Below are 8,923 nucleotides of genomic sequence, written 5' to 3'. Positions count from 1 at the left end.
CTTTGAAGGCAGAGTGTGTGCGTTGTGGTGGGGGAAGGAGAGGGCCCGGTTTCGGGCTGTTGGCTTCCAGGATGGAGGGCGGGTCTGTGTCCAACGTGGAGGTTTGTAACTTGGCTTACACGGGACGGCTGGAGGAGCTGAAGGAGCGGCTGAGCGCCAACCGGAGCTTGGCGGAGCGCGCGGACCAGGTTGGCATGGCAACCGGAGGGGGCGTGGTTAATTGTCTGTGAGTCGGGGGGGGCTGTCAGGGCTCCACTTCTGAGGCAGTGTGGTGTAGTGGTTAAAGTGCCTGACTGGAAACCCGGAGACCTGGGTTCGGCAGATCCCCACTTGGCTGTGAGGCTTTCACTGGGCGGGCCTCCCCTCTTTCTCAGCTTGGTCTACCTCACAGGGTCGCTGTGAAGCTGAAAAGGGGAGGGAGAAACCTTGAAATAAAAGTTTGGCAGAGATCCGCACTGGTTGCCGATCTGCCCCCGGGACAGGTTCAAGGCGTTACTATTAACATATAACAACTTGGGACCAGTTTACCCACGATATCGCCTTACCCCGCATGTTCCCACTGTACCGTATAATTGACATTAGTGCAGGCGCCACATAAATACCCTTTCAGCATTTGTAGGTACAGTACTCAGTCGTTTAGTTAGTGCGGCATTGCCTACACTTTGGAAGTCTCTGCCTATTGAGCTCAAGCAGGTGCCTTCACTCTACTCTTTTCAGTGTCTGCTAAAAGCATCCTTGTTCAGACAAAACTTCACAGATGCTTAGAAAGTTGAGCTAATTCTAATCTGTTCTAGTATTTTAAATTTTTGTATGTTTTGAAGTTGTGGATTTTACTTGATTTTAGTGCTTTAGCGTTTGCTTTGAGATTTTAATAATCAAGCGAAGTATAAAATTTATGAATTTAATAATAATAATAATAATAATAATAATAATAATAATAATAATATTATAAAGGCCTTAAACCCAGCCATGTTATTCTATGCCATCGAGGGTGCTTTACTGTTTTTTCTGTGTTTTATATTTTGTATATGTTTTCAAGTCCTTGAAAAGTGCACCAACCACCCTGGACACAATGTTTTAGTGTAGCATGCTCCTGTTCAGGGTACCAGCCAGTTCAGCACCCTGACTTTGATGATGCTCCATAACATTCCCATCATTGGTGTACTGTATTCTAGTTTTCTCTCCCAACAGCTAGCCAGTATTCTGTGGCCACTGAGCATGCTTAGTCCTCACTGGCTATTTTGAGGGGTTCATACCCGGATTGTGTTCCTGGCCCTCCCCCACCAATATATACATATATATATTTGAGATAGTTATATATTGCTTTTCAGAAGAACCTCACAAAGTTTTTCACAAGACCATATGTTGCTGTTTTATAATAAAACAGAAAGATGAAAGGGAGGAGCTTTTTAAAATCTAGTTTTTCACATACACATTCTTTATTACAGCCCAAAGACTCTTGCACTTTTAAAGGTGCAATAAATTTATTGCACTTTTAAAAGTGCAATAAATCTAGTTTTTGTATTCTTGCAAACTTTGGGGTCTCCTCAAGCTCCCTGATTCATCCCTTTTTTTCCTTATAAGGTGCTGTTTTGCCTACATAAAGATCAGCTATCAGGGAATGAGTTTCCAATTATAATATAGCAGGGATAGGAAACCTTTATCATTTTAGATGTTGTTGCACTCAAACTGCTATCCTGTCTGATTATTGGCCATGTTGGCTAAGACGGATGGGAAATTTAGTCTCATGCCACCTGGAGGTTGCCCAATCCTGATATAAATGGCATAGATAAATACAGTTCCTAACATTAAAGAATAGCAGGGTTTATTTCTGCTCGGGAAGCACATAGACACATATGTCTGTGATTCCGAAACTCTTCCCCCTAACTCTTACTAGAGGGGAGAAAGGGTGCTCTGTTTACTAATTCAGTTGAGAGTGGGATACAGTACATACCTGGCAGATGTTTAAAGCAGTAAGATTGCCAGATGCCAGGGTTTCAGCTTCTTAAAAGAAGAAGAATGACACCTTAAAATACAGGCAGCTGATTTATTATGATGTGGGTGTTTTTGGACTTCAGCCCACTTCAGTAGATGCATAAAGGGTTTTTTCCTCAGGTGGCAGAGGGAAAGCGTACCAATTAGGAGAGTGAAAATATATCTGCCAATGGAAAATAGCACACTACGCACCTGAAGACACACTATGCACCCTGAAAGCTTATTTCACAATATGTTTGTTTATTTTTAAAGGCATCACAAAGTTATTTGTCCATAGCTGCAAAAAGAATAAACATAGCTGCACCTCTAGAAGTAGCATGGGGGTGGTGTTAAATTTCAGGGTGAAAATTCCAAAAATCAATGTTGCATCATGCTGCACTTAAATGCATTTTTTAAATATAATGACATACCTGAGATCACATTCCCAGTATCTATGAAGACTTTGCTACATGAATCCTGACCACCCATTGGTGTGGGGACAGTTTGAATGCGCTTCTAAATGCCTGGGGCACTGTCTGGAGAATGAAATGGCCCCTGGAACATACAAATTGGCCATTATTGTTCTTACTGTTAAATGACTTGCTGCTTGTATAAAGGAATATCTATCCTTTTTGGTTTTCATCATTCTAGTTCGTTCTGAATGTTCTGTTAATGCGTCTTTCTAAATAAGGCCACAAAAGTTACTAGTCTGCAAATAATCATAATCATAATAATTGTGGCCTGCTGGGAGCTGACAGAAGAAGAATGGAGAGCTTTGTAACTCCTTCAGCAATCTGCCGCTTGTCTGTACTGGGTGTAATGCTCTGTCCTTTCTCCTCCAGCCTCCCATGCCTTCATGCAGTTCCCTCTTGCTTGTGGATACTAGATGTGTTCTTAAATACAAGGTTGTACTAATGCTTATTTGTGTTTTGTGTTTTAGGATAACAGGACAGCCCTACACTGGGCATGTTCAGCTGGGCATGCAGACATTGTCGACTTTTTACTAAGTCTGGGAGTGCATGTTAATGACAAAGATGATGTAAGTTCTGGACTTATTTTTCAGAAAGTGCTTAGGCAGGATCTTGCATGTATAGTTCAGAGGTATATAGTTCAGAGATGGGAACCTCCATCAAACAGGCCAGAGGTTCCAGCTTTGCCCACAAGGCCATTTTACCCAGGCCACTCACCTGACTGTTAGCTGACATCCCTAGAAACATCAGCCGATGGGTAGGAGAACAGGAGTTAAATTTTGCATTAGCTGTGTACCCTCTTCCCAGAGAACAGGATTGCACAGCCAAGTTAGCAGGATTTTATGAGCAGATTTAAAGCCCTTTGCAAAAGTGCTGTTTGCTCAGCTCACTAAAAAGCAGCTCCATGTTCTCATTTCACGATAAAACCCCAGCGCTAAGCAGGTTGTTATTATTATCTTTCATTTCATTTCTATACTGCTTTATATATTTTTTTTGGGGGGGGGGAGCTAAAAGCACTTTACAACACATTAAAACATCAAATAAAACAATCCAGTGTAAAACATTACTAAAGAAAGTCAGATATAAAATATACATTCAAAGCAACATAATTAACAGGAGACTAAAATGTTATCTTAAACATTCCAATAGAAAGCATTACTTCGAGGAAGTCAGGTATAAAATTCACATTTAAAAAGCATAATTGACAAAAGAATAAAATATTATATTAAGCATAGAACCTGTCTGCTGCTGTTGCTGCCAGTTTTGCCAAAGCTGGTTCATGGCTAGTGGTGACTGTGGAAATTCAGGCGATGTCCTGTCTCTGCACTAAGAGACAGCCAGGATGGTCTCAGTGGTTCACACACACCACATCCCCTTAGTCTGGCTATGTGAGAAAGTTCCCCGCAGGGAGCTTTCTCAGACACCCTACCCAGCTGCTTGACTGCACATGCAGCAGGCAACAAGGTGCTGCTAACAGGAGAGTTTCTTCCCCTTTGGACAGAAGTTAAAAACTTGCCTTTAGCACTTTGCTGCCTCCCAGATGCTTCAAAGTCCTGACTTCATCATTTGTGACATTAAGTGATTGGTGGGTCATGCCCTCCTCTCAGACTAGGCCTGCGAGGCAAATCTTAATTAGGAACTGGTCTATGAAGCTAAGAAGATTCTCCACTGCTGATATAGTTCCTAATGCTGCTGGAGTTGCTACCAGCTACTCTCATGTGTTAAGGAAGAATTAGTGATACACAGAGGTGGGATGTGTGCTGGTTTGTTATCTTTGGCTGCTGTTCTCAACATGAGATGAGGGTTGTTGTTTTTAATGGGATTCTGGGGCCCTTTTGAGCTGGCACTGCCCTTGTGTGAGGTAAATTTCTGAGCCCCTTCTCCTCAATTTAAAAGTTCTCGTGTGAAATTGAAATGAAGACTGTATGGCTTCCAAAAAGAACTTTTAGAATTGGTGAACCATTCAATCTTCGGCTACACCTGAAGGAAGGCATAGTTGCTTCTCTTCACTGCTGAAGAAGGCAGAATGAGCTGGTTTGAAAAGAAAGCTGCAGCATTATCATGACTTCTTCTCTGATCCAAAGTCACATAATGTCGCTGTATAGCTGTGGAAGGCCCAATACAGTGGTACCTCGGGCTACATACGTTTCAGGTTACATACGCTTCAGGTTACAGGCTCCGCTAACCCAGAAATACTATCTTGGGTTAAGAACTTTGCTTCAGGATGAGAACAGAAATCGTGCAGCGGCGGCGCAGCAGCAGCAGGAGGCCCCATTAGCTAAAGTGGTGCTTCAGGTTAAGAACAGTTGCAGGTTAAGTACGGACCTCCAGAACGAATTAAGTACATAACCAGAGGTACCACTCTATAAGAGGCTCAGAAATAAAGTGATGTTCCAGAAAGAGCTAATTTGTGGAGGTGGGTGGCAACCAGAGGTAGGGAGCCTGGTCCTTTCTTTATTGGCTATTTAATATCATGTGATAGCAGTTGTATAAATGTTGAATGGTGGGTGGCCATATTCCATTTTAATGACCAAAGCAGGTAAACTATTGAGTAAGTTCTTACAGAAGTTGAGCAAGTTATTTTATGGAAGAGATGGGGAACCTGTAGCCTTCCAGATGTTTAGGACTCCGGCCCAAAGCAGCATGGCCAATGATCAGCTGTAGTCCAACAGCATCTGGATGTACAGGTGTGCCCCATCCCTGTTTTACAGTATTTTCATAAGGGATAATTTTTGTTGAAACCTTGCTATGGTTCTGTAGTATTGGATTTTCTTCCTAACAGAGCTTGAAAGTTTGGTTGTGCAATGTCTTAACGGTCCCTGGTGACTAAAAACCATGAGCAAGCAAGTCTTCTGTTTAGAGAGGAAACTGAGCACTCCCTATAAGCCAACCCTAGCTTCCATGTTATCACCGATGCAGAGGTCTGGGGTACTTTCCTCACGACAGAAGTCTTTCTGCCTGCCCTGCTTCTGTGAATTGTAAAGCTTATAGTATTCTATGCCTTGTTTTCTTTTCACTCCTCAGGCGGGCTGGAGTCCTCTGCATATTGCTGCATCTGCTGGCCGAGATGAAATTGTGAAAACTCTCATAAGGAAAGGTGCTCAGGTGAATGCTGTCAATCAGAATGGCTGCACGCCTCTGCATTATGCAGCATCCAAAAATAGGCAGGAGGTAAGATTTCACCTGCTTCCTCACCTTCTCATTGCTCAGCACAAAGCAGCCTGTTTGGTAACCTTTGTCTTTCCCCACTCATAGATTGCACTAATGCTGTTGGAGAACAGCGCTAATCCAGATGCAAAAGATCACTTGGCATCTACTCCACTACACAGAGCAGCATCCAAAGGAAACCTGAAAATGATACAAATTCTTTTGAAGTACAAAGCTTCTGCCAATCTACAGGATTCAGAGGGAAACACAGCTCTGTAAGAACTAATGTATTTGTGGTAGATTTTGCCCTAATTTGTTTGAACCATACTTTTCACGTTCATTGATATTAATACTTCTTTACTTAGCACAAACTATTCTCTAATGCTGAGTTTTCATCTAACAGGCTCAGTAACTTTTTTTTTTTTTTTTACAATGCAAACTGAGCTTCTTGGGATTCTACAAGAGAGGCTGTATTCTAAGATGTATGGTGCAGAAACATCCACACCATAGCTGTCAACCGTCCCTTATTTGGCAGGAAACTCCCTTATCCCAGCGCCGTTTCCCACTGCTATCCCGGACTGATGATGTCCCTTAAATTTCCCGGGTTTCATGCTTGCCCGGCTCGGGAGGGAAGCAGCAGCTTGGGGTCCTCCGCCTCAAGAGAGAGCGCGCATGAGCTGCCGCGTCTCCATATCTCCCTTTTCCCTCTCAGGGGCGCGTTATGAGGAAATGGGCAGTGGCGCGCGGTTGGGCAGGCAGCCCTTCTCTTGCGAGATTTCCGCCGTGCTGCCAGGGGAAGCTGGAGACGGCAGCGGCAGCTGAGGAGGCGGCCTGAGGGAGGAGGAAGAGGAGGGGATGGGGAGGGATGCAGAAGGGCAGAGCTTCAGCGGCCGCCGTGGCGCTGCAACGGCCTCATGCCGGGCTTGCAGGCAGCATGGGCGAGAGTCTCCCTCCCTCCCTCTCTCTCGGGTGGGGAAGGGCTGATGGAACTCCTCGCACCAGGACGACGGCAGCCCGGATGTGCTGCTTAGCATACCCTCCAACCAGTGCAGCATCTTAATGTAGTGATTTCCCCCTCTGCATCCCCTTGCCGGGTTGCTGCACTGTGGGAACCACTGCTTGAGGCTTTATTTGGCTGCTGGTTGACTAAAATCCTTTATTTTTGCTGCTGATCCCTTATTTTCGAGGCTCCTGGTCCTTTATTTTCAAATCTGTAAGTTGACAGCTATGATCCAAACAGATTTTACACAGCCTAATCCCAAACATAAATCCCACTAAGTTCAGTCCCATTGATTCCTTAGTAAATGCGTGTGGGATTGTAGTGAGGAACCTGGTGTTAGGTATGTTTATTTAAGATACGAATCCTACCAAGCTACTTAACTTCCAAGTAAGTGCACCCTGTTGCAGTTCTGGCCTTGGTTGAGATTTTGCATCAAATTATGATTTTGAGTAACAGTAGTTTGAAATCAAACCATGGCTTGTATGTCCAGGTGAACAACAGGTTAACTGTGAGTTAAAGCTGTTTATGACTATAATCCTAACCCCATTCACCTGGGTTTACACTGTCGGTTGCTTTTGTTTTCTGTCACGAGTTTCATGACATCCTCTTAACCGCAGTAGCATCTAGAGGTGGAACACTTGCTGTAACTATCATGTCAATTCAGATATTGTGCCAAACTATAGTGAATGGTGGTTCAGCATGATCTTGGTTTAGCATAGTGTCTGAATTGAGCCTTAAACACCTTGATGTAAATGATGGGATTTCACAGGGAGACAGGGGTTAGTTCAGGCCTTCTTTTAAAATAGGTGGGACCTACAAAGAATACAGGAACATTAGGCTGACAGCTCATTACTGCCTTGTCATGTGTCTCTAGCATAGTCGGTAATTTTTCATCTTATTTACAGCCATTTGGCCTGTGATGAAGAGAGAGCGGATGAAGCTAAACTACTAGTGTCTCACGGAGCAAGCATATACATTGAGAACAAAGAAGACAAGACTCCACTGCAAGTTGCAAAAGGTGGCCTGGGTTCCATACTAAGGAGGCTAGTTGAAGGCTAGCTGTGTCAGTCAAATTGAATTCCATTCTTCCAGTGAAAGTACTGAAGACTTTTCACTGTCTTTAGGTTGGCTTTAACAGTCACAACTTGAATTTGTATTGTACTGCATCAATTACACTTCTCTACATTTTCCATGGCCAAACAAAACTTTATAATTTTTTGTTGCTAAGTTTATTGTTGCTTTAAAAAAATCTAAAGCCCTGCTTTTCCTATAGAAAGAACCTATCTTTCCATACAGGTTTTTAAATACATTTGCTTGTAAAGGAACAGTATTCAATATTTCCTCAAGGCAGTTCTTGTTAACTAAGTTTATTACTCAGTTCAAGTGTCATCATGGTTGTGCGAAATAAAATTTGGGGAGGGAGAATGAGGACTGTGTAAAAGTTGTTTGCTTTGTTGTATGTCTCCTTGGAATTCTTATTTACAGAAACCAGTTGGTTCAACCTTATACCCAGTACAGGGAGAGTGTTATAGGAATGGAGCATTGTGGGAAGGCAGTGAGCTTAATTCAGCTAAAGCGATTATAGACATAGTAAGGCTGTAAACAAAAATAGTCAAGTGCTGTGGCACCTTAACAGATTAAAAGGGTTACTGTGCCATGAACTTGTGTAGACAACTGTCAATCTCAGTAGGCTGCTTCTTAAACAAAATATGTTTGTTTAAAATGTTGCTAAGTAACAGCTATAAATAAATCCCAATTTTTGCAGTAAGAACATTTGGCCAAGTTGGATTTCTTTCTCCTCTTCCTCTTCTCCCTTCCCAAGGGTGGTGTTGAGCTGTGTGGCTTAATGCAAATAGCTTTATACAACTGGAGTGATTTCTTATGCCCTAAGCTACTTATAATAAAATATTACTTGCTCCTTAGATCAGTCTTTCATAAGGTGCACGAAAAGTCTTCCAATGTCATAGAACCTGTGGGAAAAGACTGCTGCTTTTGGTGTAATAGACACACCTAGTGTACTCCTACAGAAATCTTAAGCTACAGGGACACCAATTATTACCAAAAAGTTTCATATTCTGATAGTATTGGTTGATGGACTGTTCTGTAACTATCATGTGAATCTAAGTTAATTTTTTCTCTGGTGGCACATGCCATGACTGCTCTTAGTTCCAAGGCTGATAAAATGCAAAGTTGTTTTTTGCTCACTTTTTCATAACTATTAGTATTATATAACGTACTACATTGCTAATAGGACTGAGGCATTTCAGAGCACACATTTTGCATTCAGAAGGCCCCAGGTTCAGTTCCTAGTGTCTCCGGTGTTTTAATTTTT

The 8,923-nt window shown here is 42.7% G+C and overlaps 1 protein-coding gene across 1 annotated transcript; it reads left to right on the top strand.

The window, feature by feature from the left end:
* Nucleotides 1–23: 23 nt before the first annotated feature.
* Nucleotides 24–8,362, top strand: PSMD10 (proteasome 26S subunit, non-ATPase 10). Its single transcript, XM_082208673.1, has 5 exons — nucleotides 24–188; nucleotides 2,915–3,013; nucleotides 5,469–5,615; nucleotides 5,700–5,866; nucleotides 7,497–8,362. Exons 1-5 carry the CDS (start codon nucleotides 72–74, stop codon nucleotides 7,648–7,650), a joined length of 684 nt encoding a protein of 227 aa, XP_082064799.1. The 5' UTR covers nucleotides 24–71; the 3' UTR covers nucleotides 7,651–8,362.
* Nucleotides 8,363–8,923: the final 561 nt, after the last annotated feature.

Source organism: Podarcis vaucheri (assembly GCF_965113315.1).
Source record: "Podarcis vaucheri genome assembly, chromosome: Z".
In the NCBI taxonomy this organism is placed as follows: Eukaryota; Metazoa; Chordata; class Lepidosauria; order Squamata; family Lacertidae; genus Podarcis; species Podarcis vaucheri.
The sequence above is the reverse complement of the archived record's forward strand: the minus strand, read 5'-3'. Positions and strand labels throughout refer to the sequence as shown.

Bases quoted from the DNA above. Each gene is read 5' to 3' on its own strand.
- PSMD10 (XM_082208673.1), top strand. From the start codon at position 72: ATGGAGGGCGGGTCTGTGTCCAACGTGGAGGTTTGTAACTTGGCTTAC. The intron at 189-2,914 runs GTTGGCATGGCA...TTTGTGTTTTAG, and splicing joins TGGCGGAGCGCGCGGACCAG to GATAACAGGACAGCCCTACA. The intron at 5,616-5,699 runs GTAAGATTTCAC...CCCCACTCATAG, and splicing joins CATCCAAAAATAGGCAGGAG to ATTGCACTAATGCTGTTGGA.